This window comes from Nerophis lumbriciformis, linkage group LG22 (genome assembly GCF_033978685.3).
Source record: "Nerophis lumbriciformis linkage group LG22, RoL_Nlum_v2.1, whole genome shotgun sequence".
In the NCBI taxonomy this organism is placed as follows: Eukaryota; Metazoa; Chordata; class Actinopteri; order Syngnathiformes; family Syngnathidae; genus Nerophis; species Nerophis lumbriciformis.
In genome coordinates, this window is record NC_084569.2 from 13280488 (window position 1) to 13304917 (window position 24430).

The following is a 24430-nucleotide window of genomic DNA, read 5'->3' on the forward strand; positions in this document are numbered from 1 at the left end:
AACAAACATAAAATAAAATAGACTATCAATTGCCGGTAGCAAACATTTTTCTAATAAATATTGAACATTGATATTGAAATGAATATTTTGATTTTGATTGAATATTGAAATATTAAACATCTTGAAGTGCAGTTTTTCAGTTGGAAAAACTGAGTCAGGTGGGTTGTTTTGTTTGTTTGTTTGTTTGTTTGTTTGTTTGTTTGTTTGTTTTTTGTTGCCATTACTTTCCAACAAATTTGGCATAGTGGCTCATATGTCCATGTTCATGTGCTCATCTTGCCCATTCGGTTTGAAGACGAAATATTCCCACACCAGACATTTGGCTTTGCAATCATCATTTTTCCTCCTAATTGTTGTTACTTTGCGCCGCTTATCATGAGCGAATATGCTCTATTGTGCATTCTATGTGTGAACGCTAGCGGTCTCGCCTCCGCCCACCGAGACAAAGATTCTGGATGGCCAACAAGAGGATGCACTTTGATCATTTAATTCTGCTATTGAACAAAGATGCTCAGGTGCTCAGAGCAATGCGCAGAGTGAACCCTCTTGTAGCCTGCATGGAAGCGACGGACGTAGAAAACAAACACGGGGACATGGCAATTTAAGTACCGTATTTTTCGGCGTATAAGTCGCACTGGAGTATAAGTCGCACCTGTTGAAAATGCATAATAATGAAGGAAAAAAAACATATATAAGTCGCACTGGAGCCCGGCCAAACTATGAAAAAAACTGCGACTTATAGTCCGAAAAATATGGTATATTATTATTTATACACCTATAGTGATCACAGAGACAGGTTGTTTTTGTGTTACTGTATATATTTGTTTTTCTGAAAAATCCCACTTAATATACTTTGGGTAACAACAGTCAATATTTATTTCCATCCATCCATCCATCCATCTTCTTCCGCTTATCCGAGGTCGGGTCGCGGGGGCAGCAGCCTAAGCAGGGAAGCCCAGACTTCCCTCTCCCCAGCCACTTCGTCCAGCTCTTCCTGTGAGACCCCGAGGCGTTCCCAGGCCAGCCGGGAGACATAGTCTTCCCAACGTGTCCTGGGTCTTCCCCGCGGCCTCCTACCGGTCGGACGTGCCCTAAACACCTCCCTAGGGAGGCGCTCGGGTGGCATCCTGACCAGATGCCCGAACCACCTCATCTGGCTCCTCTCGATGTGGAGGAGCAGCGGCTTTACTTTGAGCTCCCCCCGGATGGCAGAGCTTCTCACCCTATCTCTAAGGGAGAGTCCCGCCACCCGGCGGAGGAAACTCATTTCGGCCGCTTGTACCCGTGATCTTGTCCTTTCGGTCATAACACAAAGCTCATGACCATAGGTGAGGATGGGAACGTAGAGCGACCGGTAAATTGAGAGCTTTGCCTTCCGGCTCAGCTCCTTCTTCACCACAACAGATCGATACAGCTTCCGCATTACTGAAGACGCCGCACCGATCCGCCTGTCGATCTCACGATCCACTCTTCCCTCACTCGTGAACAAGACTCCAAGGTACTTGAACTCCTCCACTTGGGGAAAGATCTCCTCCCCAACCCGGAGATGGCACTCCACCCTTTTCCGGGCGAGAACCATGGACTCGGACTTGGAGGTGCTGATTCTCATCCCAGTCGCTTCACACTCGGCTGCGAACCGATCCAGCGAGAGCTGAAGATCCTGGCCAGATGAAGCCATCAGGACCACATCATCTGCAAAAAGCCGAGACCTAATCCTGCAGCCACCAAACCAGATCCCCTCAACGCCTTGACTGCGCCTAGAAATTCTGTCCATAAAAGTTATGAACAGAATCGGTGACAAAGGGCAGCCTTGGCGGAGTCCAACCCTCACTGGAAACGTGTCCGACTTACTGCCGGCAATGCGGACCAAGCTCTGGCACTGAGCATACAGGGAACGGATTGCCACAATCAGACAGTCCGATACCCCATACTCCCTGAGCACTTCCCGAGGGACACGGTCGAATGCCTTCTCCAAGTCCACAAAGCACATGTAGACTGGTTGGGCAAACTCCCATGCACCCTCAAGGACCCTGTCGAGAGTATAGAGCTGGTCCACAGTTCCACGACCAGGACGAAAACCACACTGTTCCTCCTGAATCCGAGGTTCGACTATCCGGCGTAGCCTCCTCTCCAGTACACCCGAATAGACCTTACCGGGAAGGCTGAGGAGTGTGATCCCACGATAGTTAGAACACACCCTCCGGTTCCCCTTCTTAAAGAGAGGAACCACCACCCCGGTCTGTCAATCCAGAGGTACCGCCCCCGATGTCCACACGATGCTGCAGAGTCTTGTCAACCAAGACAGCCCCACAGCATCCAGAGCCTTAAGGAACTCCGGGCGGCTCTCATCTACCCCCGGGGCCTTGCCACCGAGGAGCTTTTTAACTACCTCAGCAACCTCAGCCGCAGAAATAGGAGAGCCCACCACAGACTCCCCAGGCACTGCTTCCTCATAGGAATAATATATGTTATTATATATATTATATTTATTTATTTTTTTAAATTTTTTTAGGGGGGGTAACAGTCAATATTTATTTATTTATTAGATTTTATTTTTTTCTTATTCAATAAAAGTGAGATTTTGTTAAACCAAATATTGTGTGTTTTTTTTCCATATACAACAACCTATCTGGACTCGATAAGAGAATCGATAAGGAATCGGTTCGATAAGAGGATTCGATAATAGGCTCGAACTCGATAATTTCTTATCAAACATCATTCCTACATGGTATTCTAGGTGTTAAAAACAACAAAACTGAATCAGAACCGCAAACTGTACGTACTGTACCAAAGAAACAGATTACGATCATTACGCTTCTTCACTGTTATTAGAGATACCTTGTGTGGTACACTCAACAAATGTTTCCCTCCCTCTGTGAACGTTTCTGAGCACCTCTCCCGCCATTCTTCTTGCATAGTTAACACAACTGTGACCTAGTTTGCAGAATGAATACAGTAAAGTGAGTTTTTCTGTTCTAGAGGCTGCCCCCTCTCCCACCTTCATCCACTATCTAGGCAGGAATAACAATTGTCCTCTCCGTGCCTTGTGCAAAAGTGAATAGCGGAACATTCTAGCATGAGCACTCCTTGTCTTTCTTTTTTTTTTTTTTTTTTTGGTGTGTGGATTTCATGCCATTGCTCCGGGTTGTGCAGACCCCTGCTGAGGCCCAGAGCCATCATTCTGCTCCACTAACCCCCTCCACTCCCTCCACTCCCTCTCGCAGGAACCAACAGAAACCTGTTCAGTTCGTTCCATGTTCCTGTAGACCTTTTGGCTAACGAGCGAGCATAGCCGTGTGGTTGAAAGGTCTACGAGTGTTGTTTGGCGCGAGAGCGACGTGGATTATTTATGCTTTCATAAAACAAACCAACAACGATGCCTGTGGGGGCTGAGCATGCAAGCAGCTGACCAACAGTAATTTATAGAGAGACATTCCTTATATAAGACGTGTTTGTAACGCCGTGTGCAGCTCAGATGGTCAGCTGGACATTGCGCATGCGGCATGGAATATTGCAGCGACTCGGGATGTCTCCGGTCGCTGGGAAAAAAAAAAAAATCTCCATCTTAAAGGCCTACTGAAACCCACTACTACCGACCACGCAGTCTGATAGTTTATATATCAATGATGAAATCTTAACATTGCAACACATGCCAATACGGCCGGGTTAGCTTACTAAAGCGCAATTTTAAATTTCGCGCGAAATATCCTGCTGAAAACGTCTCGGTATGATGACATCACGGATTGTAGAGGACATTTTGGGACAGCATGGTGGCCAGCTATTAAGTCGTCTGTTTTCATCGCAAAATTCCACAGTATTCTGGACATCTGTGTTGGTGAATCTTTTGCAATTTGTTCAATGAACAATAGAGACAGCAAAGAAGAAAGCTGTAGGTGGGAAGCGGTGTATTGCGGCCGACTGCAGCAACAACACAAACACACCCGGTGTTTCATTGTTTACATTCCCGAAAGATGACAGTCAAGCTTTACCATTGGCTTGTGGAGAACTGGGACAACAGAGACTCTTACCAGGAGGACTTTAAGTTGGATGCGCAGACGCGGTACCGTGAGTACGCATGCAGCTGCGGCTTCCAAACATTTGATCGCTTGCCCGTACGTGCGTGTCGCTATGTGCATGTCACGTACGTAACTTTGGGGACTTTGGGGAAATATATGTGCTGTATGAACTTTGGGGAGGTGAACGGTACTTTGGGCTGTGGGATTGAGTGTGTTATGCAGGTGTTTGAGTTGTATTGGCGGGTTATATGGATGGGAGGGGGGAGGTGTTTGTTATGCGGGATTAATTTGTGGCATATTAAATATAAGCCTGGTTGTGTTGTGGCTAATAGAGTATAAATATGTCTTGTGTTTATTTACTGTTTTAGTCATTCCCAGCTGAATATCAGGTCCCACCCGCCTCTCACAGCATCTTCCCTATCTGAATCGCTCCCACTGCCCTCTAGTCCTTCACTCTCACTTTCCTCATCCACAAATCTTTCATCCTCGCTCAAATTAATGGGGAAATCGTCGCTTTCTCGGTCCGAATCGCTCTCGCTGCATGATTGTAAACAATGTGCGGATGTGAGGAGCTCCACAACCTGTGACGTCACGCTACTCGTCTGCTACTTCCGGTACAGGCAAGGCTTTTTTTATCAGCGACCAAAAGTTGCGAACTTTATCGTCGATGTTCTCTACTAAATCCTTTCAGCAAAAATATGGCAATATCGCGAAATTATCAAGTATGACACAGAATGGACCTGCTATCCCCGTTTAAACAAGAAAATCGCATTTCAGTAGGCCTTTAAGGCGCTTCTTCTTTATATCACAACTTTCTTAATAATGCCGCAGCCAGTGGAGGCCAGCTTGAGCTCTCTGTGTAAATATTGTTCCAACTAATTAGCTCGTCTCTCAGTTGATCCACATCTAAGCTGCTAAGATTTCCTTCTACGCACTGCAAGCAAGATTTTAAGACGCCAATACACACAGAATGTCTTGGCACTCATCTTTTAATCAATTGATTAATCGATCACGGGTTTGGCTTGATCCCTCGATTTTAGCAAGACGTTTCGAACAATCTGACGCTTCCAACTTTGCGGGGACGTTTTGGAGTGGGCGAAAGAAAAGTCCATCCAGGCATGTTTGGATGAGCTTGGTGAGGACGAACACCTGTCTCAGGTCCTGACATCAGTGACCTCTGATCCCCCAAGTGGTCCTTTCAAAGACTAAATACAAAATTGTGTTCTAAAAATCTCATAGAAAGTCTTCTGAGAAGAGTGGGTTTTTCTCCCCCACAGGAAATCAAGTTAAGTTCAAGTTAAAGTACCAATGATTGTCACTCACACACTAGGTGTGGTGAAATTTGTCCTCTGCATTTGACCCATCCCCTTGTTCACCCCCTGGGAGGTGAGGGGAGCAGTGGGCAGAAGCGGTGCCGCGCCCGGGAATAATTTTTGGTGATTTAACCCCCAACTCCAACCCTTGATGCTGAGTGCCAAGCAGAGAGGTAATGGGTCCCATTTTTATAGTCTTTGGTATTACTCGCAACCTACCGATCTCAGGGCGGACACTCTAACCCAGTGGTTCTTAACCTGGGTTCGATCGAACCCTAGGGGTTCGGTGAGTCGGCCTCAGGGGTTCGGCAGAGCCTCCGCCGCAGAGGTCAAGACACACCTGACTCATCGTGTAAACAAAAACTTCTTTTGGATCATGTTTTGTTTTGTTTAGTTATTGGACTCTTTAGTTTCTGTTCACGCTCCATTGTTTTTGTTTCCATGACTACCCATTAGTTCACCTGTCCTCATGTCACACACCTGTCTCACTCTTTGCACTCGCACACCTGTCACTAATCATGTCACTGCTATTTAAGCCTGTCTGTTTCTGTTGATCGTCCTGGTGACATTATCCATACTACCTCTGCTACCCATGATATTCCTGTTTACTATAGTTCATGCTTCGTGCTATGCCACAGTAAGTGTTTTTGTTTCGTGTTCATAGTTAATTGCCTTTGTGCTAGTCTTTTGGTTTCATTAGTCAAGTTTGTTCTCCGCCATTGTGCGCGCCTTTTGTTTTTTTCTTTTTTTTGTAGTTTGTTAGTGTTTAAATAAATATGTACTCACCTCCAAGCCATGTCCGATCCAGCTTTACTTGCATCTCGGGAAAACAAAACTCTCACAGTCCACGCCTTGACGCAAACAATGTTCACTCTAATTTCCCATATGTGCGAACAAACACAAAAACTCCTTGAGCATTCAGTGGAGCGCATTTGAGCGACGTCAGACGTGCACATGCACTGTGGTCACACCTGCAGCACACCTGTCCCAAACCTGACGGGGTTGGGGGGGGGCAGGGTTTAGGTGGGCGGGGGTAGGGGGAAACAGCAGGGGGATGTATAGTGTAGCGTCCCGGGTTCTGGGTATTTGTTCTGTTGTGTTTATGTTGTGTTACGGTGCGGATGTTCTCCCGATATGTGTTTGTCATTCTTGTTTGGTGTGGGTTCACAGTGTGGCGCATATTTGTAACAGTGTTAAAGTTGTTTATACGGCCACCCTCAGTGTGACCTGTATGGCTGTTGACCAAGTATGTGTGGCATTCACTTGTGTGTGTGAAAAGCCGTAGATATTATGTGACTGGGCGGGCACGCCAAGGAAGTGCCTTTAAGGTTTATTGGCGCTATGTACTTCTCCCTACGTCCGTGTACACAGCGGTGTTTTAAAAAGTCATACATTTTACTTTTTGAAACCGATACCGATAACTTCCGATATTACATTTTAAAGCATTTATCGGCCGATATTATCGGCAGTCCGATATTATCGGTCATCCCTACTGCAAGGTGTCCCTTTTTTTTTATTTTCAGGGATTTGGCAACCCTAATCGTATCGGCAGGGGAAAAATGGTATCAGGACACCCCTTCTTATTATAAACATTTTTTATAACTTTGGTATTGCTCGTATTTATATTTCGGTATTGATCTGCCCATGACAAATCTGACAATGTATTACTACAGTTTTAAATGGGCTTATGTTATGGCTATTTTATTTAAACCCATTGTGGAGTATTATAACATTCCACGGCACATATTCATGGCTGAATAATACTTATTTTTTAACAAAGAATGTCAATCAGCCGGACATTGCCCTTCAAAATAAAAGTAACCTCAGGCTTTGACACTTGCTAAAAGGATGGCAGTTGAATCATCAGAGTTGTGTGCAACAAATACCAACTGTACAACATCAGGGACATGTACTGTGCGCGTGTGTGTGTGTGTGTGTGTGTGTGCGTGTGTGCGTGTGTGTGTGCGTGTGTGTGTGCGTGTGTGTGTGTGTGCGCGTGCGCCTCTGTTGAGTCATCAGCGGCCTCAGGTAGAGGAATGCTGGCGAAGTGGCAGATGGTTGGCATTAATAATGAGCGCTGCGCCCACATGGCTGCCACGTCTCCCACATGTTTACTTTGCTCCCAGGATAGATCGTGTTTGTAGAGAGGAATTATTGCTCCTCGCCTCCCCAGTGTGGACAAACAGTCGAGCAGTAATATGCTTGTCGACGCTCCTGAGAGGAATCGGGGAGATTGTTGTTGAATGTCACCAGTCTTGTTCACAATATGGTCGTTAAAGATGCTCCGATCTGCATTTGAATTCCCACCTCATTGTATGAGAATATGTTTTGTCATCCACTCTTGGCTTGCTATGCAACTTTTTCCACTACAACGTAAAATACACCATATTGCCAAAAATATTGGGCCACCCATCCAAATGATGAGAATCAGGTGTCTTAATCACTTGGCCCGGCCACAGGTGTATAAAATCAAACACTTAGGCATGGAGACTGTTTCTACAAACATTTGTGAAAGAATGGGCCGCTTTCAGTGATTTCCAGCGTGGAACTGTCAAATCCAGTCATGAAAAGTCAACTGTCGGCTTTATTATAAGAAAATGGAAGAGTTTGGGAACAACAGCAACTCAGCCACAACTGACAGAGAGGGGTCAGCGGATGATGAAGCGTATCGTGCAAATAGAGCTACAGAGCTCCAAACTTCATGTGATCTTCCAATTAGCCCACGTACAGTACGCAGGGAGCTTCATGGAATGGGTTTCCATGGCCGAGCAGCTGCATCTAAGCCATACATCACCAAGTCCAATGCAAAGCGTGGGATGCAGTGGTGGAAAGCACGTCGCCACTGGACTCTAGAGCAGTGGAGACGCCTTCTCTGAAGTGATGAATCACGCTTTTCCATCTGAAAATCTGATGGCCGAGTCTGGGTTTGGAGGTTGCCAGGAGAACGGTACATTTCGGACTGCATTGTGCCGAGTGTGAAATTTGGAGGAGGAGGAATTATGGTGTGGGGTTGTTTTTCAGGAGTTGGGCTTGGCCCCTTAGTTCCAGTGAAAGGAACTTTGAATGCTCCAGGATACCAAAACATTTTGGACAATTCTATGCTCCCAACCTTGTGGGAACAGTTTGGAGCGGGCCCCTTCCTCTTCCAACATGACTGTGCACCAGTGCACAAAGCAAGGTCCATAAAGACATGGATGACAGAGTCTGGTGTGGATGAACTTGACTGGTCTGCACAGAGTCCTGACCTGAACCCGATAGAACACCTTTGGGATGAATTAGAACGGAGACTGAGAGCCAGGCCTTCTCGACCAACATCAGTGTGTGACCTTACCAATGCGCTTTTGGAAGAATGGTGGAAAATTCCTTTAAACACACTCCGCAACCTTGTGGACAGCCTTCTCAGAAGAGTTGAAGCTGTAATAGCTGCAAAAGGTGGACCGACATCATATTGAACCCTATGGGTTAGGAATGAAATGGCACTTCAAGTTCATATGTGAGTCAAGGCAGGTGGCCAAATACTTTTGGAAATATAGTGTATGTCACAGCCCAATGAAAAATAAAATAAAAATTACCTCTAGGCTTTACTTACTTTGGGTAAAACTATCCCACATGCTAAGGAGCATACCAAAAAAAGTTGGAAAATATCCTTTGTGGCACAATATATATAATCTTAATCGATAACATTCCTGACTTAACAAAGATAACAATGACATCAGAGAGGTAATCATTCACAATATGTTTACAATAGGGTTGTACAGTATACCGGTATTAGTATAGTACTGTGATACTAATGACTCATATTCGGTACTATACCGCCTCTGAAAAGTACCGGTCTCCCATCCCGCACCGCGCCCCCGTCGTCGTCACGTTGTGTAATTGCTGGTTTAGGAGCAGACGAGCATGTTCGGCAGCGCACAATCACTGAGTACTTACAAGCAGACACAGTGAGTAGACAGAAAAGGGAGAACGGACGCATTTTGGCTTAAAAACTAAAGATAAAGGTGAAGTTATAACACTGAAACACCCTCAGGAAGAGGTGCTTTAAGACATGGCTAGCTAGCCGCTGTCTGCAGTGTATTAGCTACTTCTAAATCACTAATCCTCGTCTCCATGGCGACAAATAAATTCAGTTTTTTTACAAGTATCATCCCTGCAGGACGAGGAATAGCTAAACATGCTTCACTACACACCGTAGCTCACTGGCGTCAAAATGTAAACAAACGCCATTGGTGGATCTACACCTAACATCCACTGTAATGATACCAAGTACAGGAGCGTACCCAGTCAATAATACTATGATTATGTCGATATTTTTTGGCATCACAACATCTTCTTTTGTTTTAAAAAAATGTATATTATGTTTATAAACGCAGGAAATATGTCCCTGGACACATGAGGACTTTGAATATGACCAATGTATGATCCTGTAATGACTTGGTATCGGATTGATACCCAAATTTGTGGTATCATCCAAAATGTATGTAAAGTATCCAAACAACAGAAGAATAAGTGATTATTACATTCTAACAGAAGTGTAGATAGAACATGCTAAAAGAGAAAGTAAGCAGATATTAACAGTAAATAAAAAAGTAGATTAATAATTCATTTTCTACCACTTGTCCTTAATAATTTTGCCAAAATAATAGAATGGAAAATGACACAATATGTTACTGCATATGTCAGCAGACTAAATTAGGAGTCTTTGTTTGTTTACTTACTAATAAAAGACAAGTTGTCTTGTATGTTCACTATTTTATTTAAGGACAAACTTGCAATAACAAGCATATGTTTAATGTACCCTAAGATTTTTTGTTAAAATAAAGCCAATAGTGCAATTTTTTGTGGTCCCCTTTATTTAGAAAAGTATCGAAATAATTTTAGTACCGGTACCAAAATATTGGTATCAGGACAACACTAGTTTACAATATTACATAACGTTCTACACTAAAGTTATGTTAGCGTATCGTCATCATCTTACTCATTCGAGGGGCCTTTTAATCTATGTATTGTTTGTTTTCATGTTATATACATTAAAGTTATGTTTAAACTAGAATGGACCACAGCACCCAAGTTTGGATCAGCACCAACCCTTTTGTTGGTGCGAACCATGCGAAAATGTCCCGAAAAAAATTGCGTCGATTGGAACATTCCCCCCGTGCCTAATTTCCCCGGGTTATTTTTCTCCCTTCCCTTTGTCACATAATCAGAAATCTGTGATCATGTTTTCACACTTACTACAGTTTTTTTTTTTTTTTTTTTGGTACTACTGCTCAGTGCCCTCATTCCTCTTGGTTTATTTATTTTCCTGACTGTGTCACATAATGCTAGTTTGCTCAAAATACACATTTTGGATTAAGCAAGAAAACAACATTTGGTATCACTTTAGTATGGGGAACACATATTCACCATTAATTAGTTGCTTATTAACATGCAAAGTATGGTTCAACCCCCCCCTCACCTCAGCACCCCATCATCATAAACACACAAACAACCTGGGCGTAAAAACCTGGGCGTAACCTTGGACACTAAACTCACCTTTGATCAGCACACCACGGACATTCAAAAAAGAAGTCAACAAAGACCGTCAGCCATCCGTAAACTTAAAGGCGAACATTATCACAATTTCAGAATGGTTAAAACCATTAAAAATCAGTTCCCAGTGGCTTCTTATATTTTTCGAAGTTTTTTTCAAAATTTTACCCATCACGCAATATCCCTAAAAAAAGCTTCAAAGTGCCTGATTTTAACCATCGTTATAAACACCCTTCCATTTTCCTGTGACGTCACATAGTGAAGCCAACACAAACAAACATGGCGGAAAGAACAGCAAGCTATAGCGACATTAGCTCGGATTGAGACTCGGATTTCAGCGGCTTAAGCGATTCAACAGATTACGCATGTATTGAAACGGATGGTTGTAGTGTGGAGGCAGGTAGCGAAAACGACATTGAAGAAGAAACTGAAGCTATTGAGCCATATCGGTTTGAACCGTATGCAAGCGAAACCGACGAAAACGACACGACAGCCAGCGACACGGGAGAAAGCGAGGACGAATTCGGCGATTGCCTTCTAACCAACGATCGGTATGTGTTTGTTTGGCATTAAAGGAAACTAACAACTATGAACTAGGTTTACAGCATATGAAATACATTTGGCAACAACATGCACTTTGAGAGTGCAGACAGCCCAATTTTCATCAATTAATATATTCTGTAGACATACCCTCATGTCAGCAGGCCAGGGAAGCTAGGGTCGATATTCTCTTGATCATCTTCAGGACGGTGTGAGCCAAGAGATCCGGGGGGTTTTAGCTCGCTCGTCTGCGGGAACAAACTGCCACCATTGCTTGCCGTGCTACCGAGGCCCTTTGTCCCTGAATTGCTCACACACTCCGGCAGATTCAATGGGGGTCTGGCGGCAGATTTCTTTGACTTTATCGTTGGAAATGCATCTGCTTTGAGTGTCGCAGGATATCCACACATTCTTGCCATCTCTGTCGTAGCATAGCTTTCGTCGGTAAAGTGTGCGGAACAAACGTCCAATTTCTTACCACTTTCGCATCTTTGGGCCACTGGTGCAACTTGAATCCGTCCCTGTTCGTGTTGTTACACACTCCGACAACACACTGACGAGGCATGATGTTCTCAAGGTACGGAAAACAGTCGTAAAAACGGAAAATAACAGAGCTGATTTGACTCGGTGTTTGAGAACATGGCGGATTGCTTCCCGATGTGACGTCACAACGTGACGTCATCGCTCCGAGAGCGAATATTAGAAAGGCGTTTAATTCGCCAAAATTCACCCATTTAGAGTTCGGAAATCGGTTAAAAAAATATATGGTCTTTTTTCTGCAACATCAAAGTATATATTGACGCTTACATAGGTCTGGTGATAATGTTCCCCTTTAAAGGTCTATACGTTGCACCTCACCTCCTGTTATTACTTTACCAAAGCATCGTTCAACCCATCCTTCTGTGCTGTTCCACATGTTTTTTCTCCATGCTTTCTGTAACCAACCGGACCAAACTCACACGCATTACAAACATAGCAGCTAAAATCATCGGCCTACCCACACCCAACATTTCAGATTCAAACCACAGGTCCGTCATTCGACTGGCAAACACAATAGTCCAGGATATTACTCACCCACTAAACCAATACACCATCCCACTACCATCAGGGCACAGGTACAGAACCATCAAATTTCGGAGGGCCCGCCTCAGGAAAAGCTACAGCCGCCCTTAACAGCAGGCCCGGCCGACCTGTCTGACAAGCCTGTAAATGTTTTGGTCATGTATGATGTCTTTTTGTTCTTTTTGTTTCGTGATGTGTAATGTCTATTGTTTAAATGTACGGCAGTGAAAATTAATTTCCCCAATGGGGACCAATATATCTAAATCTAAATTAGTAACATATTGGCTCTTAATAAGTCATTATTAAGTACTTTTGAATGCCTAATACTGCATGGCCTTATTATACAACCAGTAAGCCATTAACTAAGAGTCTTCCCTCAATAACCTCAGAATTATTGCTTATTAGTAACCCTAACCCTAACTCTAACCGAGGTGTTCCCAGGCCAGCCGGGAGACATAGTCTTCCCAACGTGTCCTGGGTCTTCCCCGTGGCCTCCTACCGGTCGGACGTGCCCTAAACACCTCTCTAGGGAGGCGTTCAGGTGGCATCCTGACCAGATGCCCGAACCACTTCATCTGGCTCCTCTCGATGTGGAGGAGCAGCGGCTTTACTTTGAGCTCCTTCTGGATGACAGAGCTTCTCACCCTATCTCTAAGGGAGAGCCCCGCCACTCGGCGGAGGAAACTCATTTCGGCCGCTTGTACCCGTGATCTTGTTCTTTCGGTCATAACCCAAAGCTCATGACCATAGGTGAGGATGGGAACGTAGATCGACCGGTAAATTGAGAGCTTTGCCTTCCGGCTCAGCTCCTTCTTCACCACAACGGATCGATACAGCGTCCGCATTACTGAATACGTCGCACCGATGCGCCTGTCGATCTCACAATCCACTCTTCCCTCACTCGTGAACAAGACTCTGAGGTACTTATACTCCTCCACTTGGGGCAGGGTCTCCTCCCCAACCCGGAGATGGCACTCCACCCTTTTCCGGGTGAGAACCATGGACTCGGACTTGGAGGTGCTGATTTTCTTATATGTTCCACTAGTGTCCAAATAACTCTAAATTAAGTCTTTGTTACTTTAATAAGCAACTAATTAATGGTGAATGTGTTCCCCATACTAAAGTGTTACCCAACATTTTACTGACACTGCATTATTTCTGATTGACGATAAACAACATACCCTCACCCAACAAAAGCCATCTTTTGAATGAATTATGCAATAAGGCTCCTCTGGCATGTTGGTCCAGACACAATTGCAGGAAGTGGTTGCACACACATGCAAGAGAAGGGAAGTATATTCACTGCAAAAACTGAAATCTAAGTAAGATTAAATATCTCAAATAAGGGTGATATTTTCTGTCTAATAAGATAATTTTCCTCACTAAGCAGATTTTATGTTAGTGTTTTACTTGTTTTAAGGGTTTTGGTCCTAAATGATCTCAGTAAGATATTACAGCTTGTAGCTGAGATTTTATGACCTATATTGAGTAAAACATGCTTGAAACTAGAATATCAACTGTTGCAAAGCTGTGTCATCAACACTCACAAGTATAAAACTACTTTTTAAAAATAATAATTTTTTATTTCAAACATGAAAAAAAAAATCATGACTTTGACACAATTGTGTCTCATAATTAAAACAGATGACAGCCAAATTAACTTTGCTGTTTTATTTTCAATGGAAAAATAGAAAATATGTACTCATATAGTAGTACAGTTGGCACAGTACAGTAAACTGACAGTTAATATTTAAACATTTGACATTTCAAACAATTTTGAACAGAAATAGTTCATGCACATTCACATAAATTCCTCAAAATTACAATGAAAAAATTTTTTGGCCGGTGGCCGGGCTGTATATATGCACACTAATTGACTGAAAGAGCACGCACTTGGCGCGATGATGTCATGTTATCGATGGAAAAATGCATTTTTAGACAATATGATTTGCCTGAGCGGCTAGGAGACCTCGAGAGTAACAAGCGCTTGCCTTGTTGCCTTTCCATTAAGAACAGTTTTTAGTATAAGTTTGCTGGTTTCAAGAAATGTAATGCCGAGCGCATATCATTATGTCAAGATAATGGCACTAGCATTTACTTAATTTAAGAATATTTTTCAACATATTGAGCAAAAATGTTTCTTTTTTTTCTACCAAGAAAAGTGCACTTATTAGTGAGAATATACTTATTTTAAGGTATTTTTGGGTTCATTGAGGTTAGCTAATTTTACTTGTTTTGGAAAGTCTTGACAAGCCAAATTTTTTTGTTTTATTGGCAGATAATTTTGCTTAGTTCAAATAAAATACCCCTAATTTTTGTATTTCTTGTTTTTGAACACTGACTTTTTGCAGTATTGGAAGTATTTGCTGCACTTTGATGGTTATTAAAGTCAATTTTTGACTTATTTTAAGCAACCAACTTGCCTTCTCCCAATATTCACAATGCACTCTTTTGTTTTAGGGCTGAAAAAACCGAGGTGTTAAGCGAGGACCTCCTACAGGTGAGCTGTTGCTTTAACTCGGGTAGCAATGAGTCGGATTTTGAATATGTGTTTGTTGCAGGTGGAAAAGCGTCTGGACCTGGTCAAACAAGTGACACACAGCACTCACAAGAAGCTGACGGCTTGCCTGCAGGGTCAGCAGGGCACTGAAGTAGAGAAGAAATCTGTCAAGTCACCCTCAGTGTGTCTATCATGCACCCGTCAGCTTGTTTCCGATGCCAGGTTGCACATGGAAACTGATGACCACGATCTGTTTGTCTCTCTCTGTTTTGACAGAAGAAACTACCGCTTACCATCCTGGCACAATGTATGATTGAGGGAGCTGCAGTATTGGGGGATGACTCCCTCCTGGGGTACGTTACGCAAAGCCTCTCATATTATTATAGCACACTCCCTGGGGACACCAGTCCAGTATTAAACCTTTTTGACTCTTTAAGGCTAGTGTCCACAATGCTGAATTAAGTACAAACCCCAAAACCAGTGAAGTTGGCACATTGTGTAAACGGTAAATAAAAACAGAATACAATGATTTGCAAATCCTTTTCAACCTATATTCAATTGAATAGACTGCAAAGACAAGATACTTAACGTTCGAACTGGAAACGTTGTTATTTTTTGCAAATATTAGTTCATTTGGAATTTGATGCCTGCAACGTGTTTCAAAAAAGCTGGCACAAGTGGCAAAAAAGACTGAGAAAGTTGAGGAATGTTCATCAAAGACTTATTTGGAACATCCCACAGGTGAACAGGCTAATTGGGAACAGGTGGGTGCCATGATTGGGTATAAAAGCAGCTTCCATGAAATGCTCAGTCATTCACAAACAAGGATGGGGCGAGGGTCACCACTTTGTGAACAAATGCCTGAGCAAATTGTCCAACAGTTTAAGAAGAACATTTCTCAACCAGCTATTGCAAGGAATTTAGGGATTTCACCATCTACGGTCCGTAATGTCATCAAAAGGTTCAGAAAATTTGGAGAAATCACTGCACGTAAGTGATGAGTTTACGGACCTTCGATCCCTCAGGTGGTACTACATCAAAAACTGACATCAGTGTGTAAAGGATATCACCACATGCGCTCAGAAAACTGCTGTCAGTAACTACAGTATGTCTTTGCATCTGTAAGTGCAAGTTAAAACTCTACTAGGCAAAGCGAAAGCCATTCATCAACAACACCCAGAAACGCCGCCGGCTCCGCTGGACCCGAGCTCATCTAAGATGGTCTGATGCAAAGTGGAAAAGCGTTTTGTAATCTGACGAGTCCACATTTCAAATTGTATTTGGAAACTGTGGACGTCGTGTCCTCCGGACCAAAGAGGAAAAGAACCATCCGGATTGTTATAGGTGCAAAGTTGAAAAGCCAGCATCTGTGATGGTATGGGGGTGTGTTAGTGCCCAAGGCATGGGTAACTTACACATCTGTGAAGGCACCATTAATGATAAAAGATACATACAGGTTTTGGAGCAACATATGTTGACATCCAAGCAACGTTATCATGGACGCCCATGCTTATTCCTGCAAGACAATGCCAAGCCAAGTGTTACAACAGCGTGGCTTCGTAGTAAAAGAGTGCGGATACTAGACTGGCCTGCCTGTAGTCCAGACCTGTCTCCCATTGAAAATGTGTGGCGCATTATGAAGCCTAAAATACCACATCGGAGACCCCCGGACTGTTGAACAACTTAAGCTGTACATCAAGCAAGAATGGGAAAGAATTCCACCTGAAAAGCTTCAAAAATTGGTCTCCTCAGTTCCCAAACGTTTACTGAGTGTTGTTAAAAGGAAAGGCCATGTAACACAGTGGTAAAAATGCCCCTGTGCCAACTTTTTTGCAATGTGTTGCTGCCATTAAATTCTAAGTTAATGATTATTTGCCAAAAAAAAATAAGTTTCTCAGTTGGAACATTAAATATCGTGTCTTTGCAGTCTATTCAATTGAATATAAGTTGAAAAGGATTTGCAAATCATTGTATTCTGTTTTTATCTACCATTTATACATCGTGCCAACTGCCATGTTCATCTGTAACATCATGGGTTAATTTTTTCCATATCCATACACGCGTACGACAAAATGAGCAAACTGGCTATCACAATGACAGACGGGAACTCGTACACTGCAAAAAGTCAGTGTTCAAAAACAAGAGAAAAACATACAAAAATTAGGGGTATTTTACTTGAACTAAGAAAAATTATGTGTCAATGGAACAAGAAAATTTGGCTTGTCAAGACTTTCCAAAACAAGTAAAATTAGCTAACCTCAATGAACCCAAAAATACCTTAAAATAATTATATTCTCACTAATAACAAGTGCACTTTTCTTGGTAGACAAAAAAAGATAAAGTTAAAGTGGTGGAATTTGTCCTCTGCATTTGACCCATCCCCTTGTTCACCCCCTGGGAGGTGAGGGGAGCAGTGAGCAGCAGCGGTGGCCTCGCCCAGGAATCATTTTTGGTGATTTAGCCTCCAATTCCAACCCTTGATGCTGAGTGCCAAGCAGGGAGGTAATGGTTCCCATTTTTATAGTCTTTGGTATGACTCGGCCGGGGTTTGAACTCACAACCGACCGATCTCATGGTGGACACTCTAATAATAATAATAGTAATAGATTTTATTTGTAAAAAGCACTTTACATTGAGTAAACAACCTCAAAGTGCTACAGTGTATTAAAAAATAAAAATAAAAAGATAATAAAAAATAAAAACAAGAACAGCCAAATAGCTAGAACTAGTATGCATACCTGTATATCTAAAAAAAAAAGTCTTTTTTAAAAAGAAGGGTTTTCAAGCCTTTTTTAAAAGCATCCACAGTCTGTGGTGCTCTCAGGTGGTCAGGGAGAGCGTTCCACAGACTGGGAAATGCGGAGCAGAAAGCCCGGTCTCTAACCACTAGGCCACTGAAAAAGAGACCTATTTGCTCAATATGTTGAAAAATATTCTTAAATTAAGTAAATGCTAGTGCCATTATCTTGACATAATGATATGCGCTCGGCATCATGATTATTTTTTTTTTCATGCTTGAAGTAAGAAATTATTACTTTAAAAAGTACTTTTATACTTGTGAGTGTTGATGACACAGCTTTGCAACAGTTGATATTCTAGTTTCAAGCATGTTTTACTCAATATAGGTCATAACATCTCAGCAACAAGCTGTAATATCTTATTGAGATCATTTAGGACCAAAACACTTAAAACAAGTAAAACACTCTAACATAAAATCTGCTTCGTGAGAAGAATTATCTTATCAGACAGAAAATAAGCAAATATCACCCTTATTTGAGATATTTCATCTTACTTAGATTTCAGTTTTTGCAGTGTATGACAAATCAATAGCGTCCAGGTGACTGAAATTTCACTAACAAATGATCTTGATGTATTTTATGCTCCTGAAAATGAATCTGGCAATCATTTCCTATAATATCAATTAGTTTTTGAGTAATGGGTGGACAATCAACTGTACTTGGATAGTCCCCTTTTACACTGACGTCATTTAACTTGTCATTAAACAGGGAAAAAAAATATTAACAAGCCACAAGATTTGAGCCTCGTGTGCCAAATCACACCTGCACAGGCTTATGTATAGAATATTGAGCCAATCAGAGTTGAATTGTACTCGATTACTCCAAACAGGAAGATGCTGAATATGTGTGGGGAGACGGAAGAGAAGTTGGCACAGGAGCTCATCGACTTTGAGTTCCAGATAGAGCGGGATGTGGTCGAGCCGCTCTACGTTCTTGCTGAGGTCGGTGAAAGCCGCTTAATGCATCGACTTTTAACACGTCTCATCCAGAACCATAACATCATCCTATTCTTCCGTCTTAGGTGGACATTCCTAACATACAGAAACAAAGAAAGCACTTAGCTAAGCTCGTCTTGGACATGGACTCGGCACGTGGAAGGTGAAGGACATCTTCTACTACTAACTACTACCACTGTTGTTGTTGTATACCCTTTCTTACTTTTTCAAGCTCTAAAAACACCTCACACTTTGAAAAGTGCTTTACTAAATGATTATGTTCTTACAGTGGTGGGCCGTCTCTGATGGCCTAACATAACAAGAAATCATGGTCATAATTAAAGATACAATTATTTTTTAATTTACTTTCCCTAAATATCTAAAAGTATTCATATTCTCATCATGTTATATTATGCTCCTTCCAGTGCTGTTGTTTTTAGTTTTAGTTTGTATCCAATCAGAATTAAATGAGCTCAAATATACCTACAAACCAGGCTTATTGATGCAATATATACAGCTAACCTAAGTAGCATGTTAGCATTGATTAGCTTGTGACTAAATATGCCTGATTAGCACTCCAGCAAATCAATAAAATCACCAAAGCTCACATTTTGTGCATTCACGCACAGCATAAAACATTTGGTGGACAAAATGAGACAACGATAGAGTAGCATAAAACACGTATTTATGTGGCAGCGTCGAAAAAAGTTATACATGTAAACAAACTACGATGAGTTCAAGGACCGCTGAAATTAGTAGGACAAAACGGTGCTTGCCAAATACTCTCGTCAGTGAAGAATGTTTAATATAAACAGCGGGATTTCTAACAATTAGGAAGGTTTGTGTCATGTTCGTTCTCCTACAGAAAATATATTAAAACAAAAATGTTTTATTTTAATAACTAAAGTTCCTTAGGTGAATAATGTATACTGACGACACCGGTATCTTTAGACTTAAACTTAGACAAACTTTAATGATCCACAAGGGAAATTGTTCCACACAGTAGCTCAGTTACAATGATGGAAAGTGTAAGGATGGAAAGGACAATGCAGGTATAAATAGGCTAAATATAGCGATATAAAATATAACATATATACGTAATATTTACATAATATATGTACAGTATATTACATATACTGATATTACAGTATAAGTGACAGCTGCAGCAAAGATATAGAGTAAATTCCAGCAGAAAATAGAAAATAGACATTAAAAACAAAGAGAAGTAGCTAATATAAAAGGTGTCAGCGCTTAACTAAGAACTTTACACTACTTTATATTAGAAATGGCACTAAAACATTTACTACAAAAACATTTTGATAGATTTTTGAGCGCGTGTGTAATATAAATAAATGATAATAAATGGGTTGTACTTGTATAGCGCTTTTCTACCTTCAAGGTACTCAAAGCGCTTTGACACTACTTCCACATTTACCCATTCACACACACATTCACACACTGATGGAGGGAGCTGCCATGCAAGGCGCTAACCAGCACCCATCAGGAGCAAGGGTGAAGTGTCTTGCTCAGGACACAACGGACATGACAAGGTTGGTACTAGGTGGGGATTGAACCAGGGACCCTCGGGTCGCGCACGGCCACTCTTCCACTGCGCCACGCCGTCCCTAATGTTCTATATTTTCTTATCCCTTATGTTTGACTGCCATCTACTGGTCGCGCTTATCATTACACCATGTACCAAATAAAATAGTGTAGCGTCCCGGAAGAGTTGATACTGCAGGGAATTCTGGGTATTTGTTCTGTTGCGGTGAAAATATTCTCCTCAAATGTGGTTTCACAATATGGCACATATTTATGACAGTGTTGGCGTTGTTTGTACGGCCACCCTTAGTGTGACATGTATGGCTGTTGACTAAGAATGCCCGTCATTCACTTGAATATGAGGCGTTCAAAATCGGCATAATTATTAAGTTCAAGTTAAAGTACCAATGGTGAAATTTGTCCTCTGCATTCGACCCATCCCCTTGTTCACCCCCTGGGAGGTGAGGGGAGCAGTGGGCAGTAGCGGTGGCCCGCCCGGGAATAATTTTTGGTGATTTAACCCCCAATTCCAACCCTTGATGATGAGTGCCAAGCAGGGATTTTTGAGCGCCGTGTGTAATGTTCTATATTTTCTTATCTCTTATGTTTGACTGCCATCTACTGGTCGCGCTTATCATTACACCATGTACCAAATAAAATAGTGTAGCGTCCCGGAAGAGTTGATACTGCAGGGAATTCTGGGTATTTGTTCTGTTGCGGTGAAAATATTCTCCTGAAATGTGGTTTCACAATATGGCACATATTTATGACAGTGTTGGCATTGTTTATATGGCCACCCTTAGTGTGACATGTATAGCTGTTGACTAAGAATGCCCGTCATTCACTTGAATATGAGGCATTCAAAATCGGCATGATCATTAAGTTCAAGTTAAAGTACCAATGGGGAAATTTGTCCTCTGCATTCGACCCATCCCCTTGTTCAACCCCCTGGGAGGTGAGGGGAGCAGTGGGCAGCAGCGGTGCAACGCCCGGTAATCATTTTTGGTGATTTAACCCCCAATTCCAACCCTTGATGCTGAGTGCAAAGCAGGGAGGTAATGGGTCCCATTTTTTATAGTCTTTGGTATGACTCGGCCGGGGTTTGAACTCACGACCTACCGATCGCAGGGCGGACACTCTAACCCAGGCCTGGGCAATTATTTTGACTGGGGGGCCAAATTTAGAGAAAGAAATGTGTGCAAGGGCCGGTATATCTATTTTTACTACACTAATACAAAACCGCACAATAATGTCTGATTGAATGCTAAAAACGTTTTGACAGACCGCCTTAAAAAACGGAATGGAATTTTAAATTTTTCTATGAACAATAAAACACTGAATATTGACAACATATTTTACAATCAAGAAAAACGCGACAAAAATGCGACAAACTGCGAAATATGAACACAAAGCGTAAAAATACAATATACAATCTTATATATCACTAAGCTTTAGAACTTTGTTGTGAAAATCTCCTTCCACGTCTGTCCCTGACACCCACATTTCAGGCTGACACTCTGTGGAAACTCTCCCCACCCACACTGCTTGGTGCCTCGTCTGAGCTGCTGTGAGTTAGATTACCATAGTAACTAATTCATTACCATAGTAACTAATTAGATTACCATAGTAACTAGTATATCATACAAAAGCGCAGATTCCAACCATTGAAATACTTTGCATAGTTCAAGACTTACGGTCATCTGAAAACATGACTGCACATCATAATGGCAGCTACACTTTCCATCTTAAAGATCTAAAAAAGATTATTTGGGAATGTCCGGCGGGCCAGATTGAAATACTTAACGGGCCACATGTGGCCCCCGGGCCTTAATTTAAGTGCGCCTTATAGTCCGGAAAATGGGGTAGTTTAAATGTAAACAATACCCATTCCTACACAGTGGCAGTGCGTGTTTTGACAAAATGTCTCACTTTTGTGTGCAAGCTGTTCAGAAGGGTTACATACACAAATCCAAATTTCAGTCTTGGCCTGGAGAGATTTTTTTACAATTAGTTACAGCGCATTTTAAATATTGTGAAAATTTCTAAGAGCAACAACGCTGACTTCCTGCTCACAGATACCATCAGTCGTCCAAGTCGTCCAGCCACCCCAGCACTCTGCAGCCCGGCACCAAGTCCGAGTCGCTTCGAGAGGAGATGGAGGAAGCAGCCACTCGGATGGAGATTTGCAGGGTCGGCATAATATATGTTACAGTCTCAAGTTGAACATTCTATTAAGCTTGAGGCATTTTTTGTTTCAGGATCAGTTGTCTGCAGATATGTACAGCTTTGTGGCCAAAGAAATAGACTATGCAAATTATTTCCAGACAGTAAGTACTGCACCAGCGCACTATATGTTCACAGCTGTGATCGCAGTGGGAAAATACTCTGCATCTCTCTGGATGTACACAATTGCTCATAGTCGCTCTCTTTCCTCCCGTCCACAGCTGATAGAAACACAGGCGGAATACCACAGGAAGTCATTGGAGATTCTTCACAACATCCTGCCCCAAATTAAAGCGCACCAAGGTCAGACATACACTCAGTGTGTGTGTGTGTGTGTGTGTGTGTGTGCGTGTGTGTGTGTGTGTGTGTGTGTGTGTGTGCGCGTGTGTGTCTACCCTTCTTGAGACATCAACAAGGAAAGTAGCTTCCATATGAGGACCGGTGAAATAGGTTAGGACATAAATCATGGTCCCAATACGGAAAACCATTGTATCTAATAGAGAATGTCTCATTTGCACCCCTGGTGATGAAATCTATCAAAATGAGGGTGGTCCCAAAAAAGGAGGGATTTTTCAAATTGACTGTGTGTCGGTTTTAAAAGTGCTCCCCCTCTGGTCAACATATGAAATAACAAGTGTGTGTAAAAATTTGAATTGCTCCCCATCTGGCCAACATATGTAATAACAAGTGTGTGGAAGAAATTGAAATGCGCCCCCATTGGCCAAAATTAATAGAAAAAAATAAAGTAAATATGTGAATAAAGACATACTGTAATAACTTGAAGTAAATAATGAAGATTAAAAAGCAATTATAAACAAAACATAAAAAACTTTTTTTTTTTAACTAAAAGCAGTCTTTTTTTCTCACAATGTCTCGACTTTTTTCTTATAAAATTGGGAACAATTTCTCATATTCTTTCTGTTGCTGTAATATTGCAATATGTTCTCGTAAACTCATTATTTTTTTATGTAAAATTATTACTTTTTATGTAAAATTATTACTTTTTACATACAATTATTACTTTTCTACTTAAAATTATTACTTTTTTTATGTAAAATGATTACTTGTTAATACAAAATGGTGACATTTGTCATATAAAATTCTGACTTGTATCCCAATATTGCCAATTTTTTTTGTTGTTCTAGTAAAATAGTGACATTTTTTGAGTAAAATTATGTCATTTGTCATAAATTTACCAGGAAAATCCCGATTATTATTATAATATTGCCAAAATGTTAGTTTTCTTATAAAATGGTGACTTTTGTCGAGTAAAATTACGACTCTTTTCATAAAATTGCCAACATTTTAAGCTTTCCTTGTAAAATTGCGACTGTTATTGAGTGAAGCTCCAACTTTTATCATAACATTGCACAAATGTTCAGTTTTTCTTGTAAAATTTTAAAATGCGTTGAGTAAAATTACGACTTTTATTATAATACCACCAAAATTCTAGGTTTTTCTTGTGAAATTGTGACCTTTTTCTTGTGAAATTCCAACTCATTTTTCACAACAAGCTTTTTTTATGTGTGCATACTATGTATATATTATTAATGTTGTAAATACAGATCTTTATATATCTAGAAAGGCTGGTCCTAAAGAGGCAGGCATTTTTCAGAGGTCTCAAGAAGGTAACAAATACAAGACTGTGTGTGTGTCAATATGTACCCTGATTATGCACCAGCAGCAACATCTCACTGACAAAAGTAATAGAATTAGCCGCCCCGGATTTGCCGTACAACTGCCTCATTAGGATGAAATTTGCTTTCTGCAGCTTAATTAGTTGCACAAATAGGGCTCAACCGCTGGTTTGAATATCCAAATTGAAAGCACTTAGTATGCATATTGTGCAATAATGCAATGTTGTGCATTAACATGTTTTATGTATCATCCATACTAGGCGATTGAATTACTGTATGCAGTACATAAAATGTACATATTGTATCATACAGACCGACCCTGAATATAAGAA

The 24430-nt window shown here is 41.6% G+C and overlaps 1 protein-coding gene across 5 annotated transcripts in view; it reads left to right on the forward strand.

The window, feature by feature from the left end:
• Positions 1 to 24430, forward strand: part of arhgap44a (Rho GTPase activating protein 44a) — a 124468-nt gene that overhangs the window by 37095 nt on the left and 62943 nt on the right. For 4 of the 5 annotated variants that reach the window (XM_061974222.1, XM_061974227.1, XM_061974223.1 and 1 more), the window contains exons 2-9: positions 14924 to 14963; positions 15025 to 15144; positions 15240 to 15316; positions 18591 to 18702; positions 18783 to 18859; positions 22314 to 22428; positions 22497 to 22565; positions 22683 to 22764. In XM_061974222.1, coding sequence (XP_061830206.1) covers positions 14924 to 14963; positions 15025 to 15144; positions 15240 to 15316; positions 18591 to 18702; positions 18783 to 18859; positions 22314 to 22428; positions 22497 to 22565; positions 22683 to 22764 — 692 coding nt within the window. Of the gene's footprint in view, positions 1 to 14922; positions 14964 to 15024; positions 15145 to 15239; positions 15317 to 18590; positions 18703 to 18782; positions 18860 to 22313; positions 22429 to 22496; positions 22566 to 22682; positions 22765 to 24430 lie in introns of those variants that run through there. The other variant, XM_061974225.1, reaches the window with a different exon arrangement.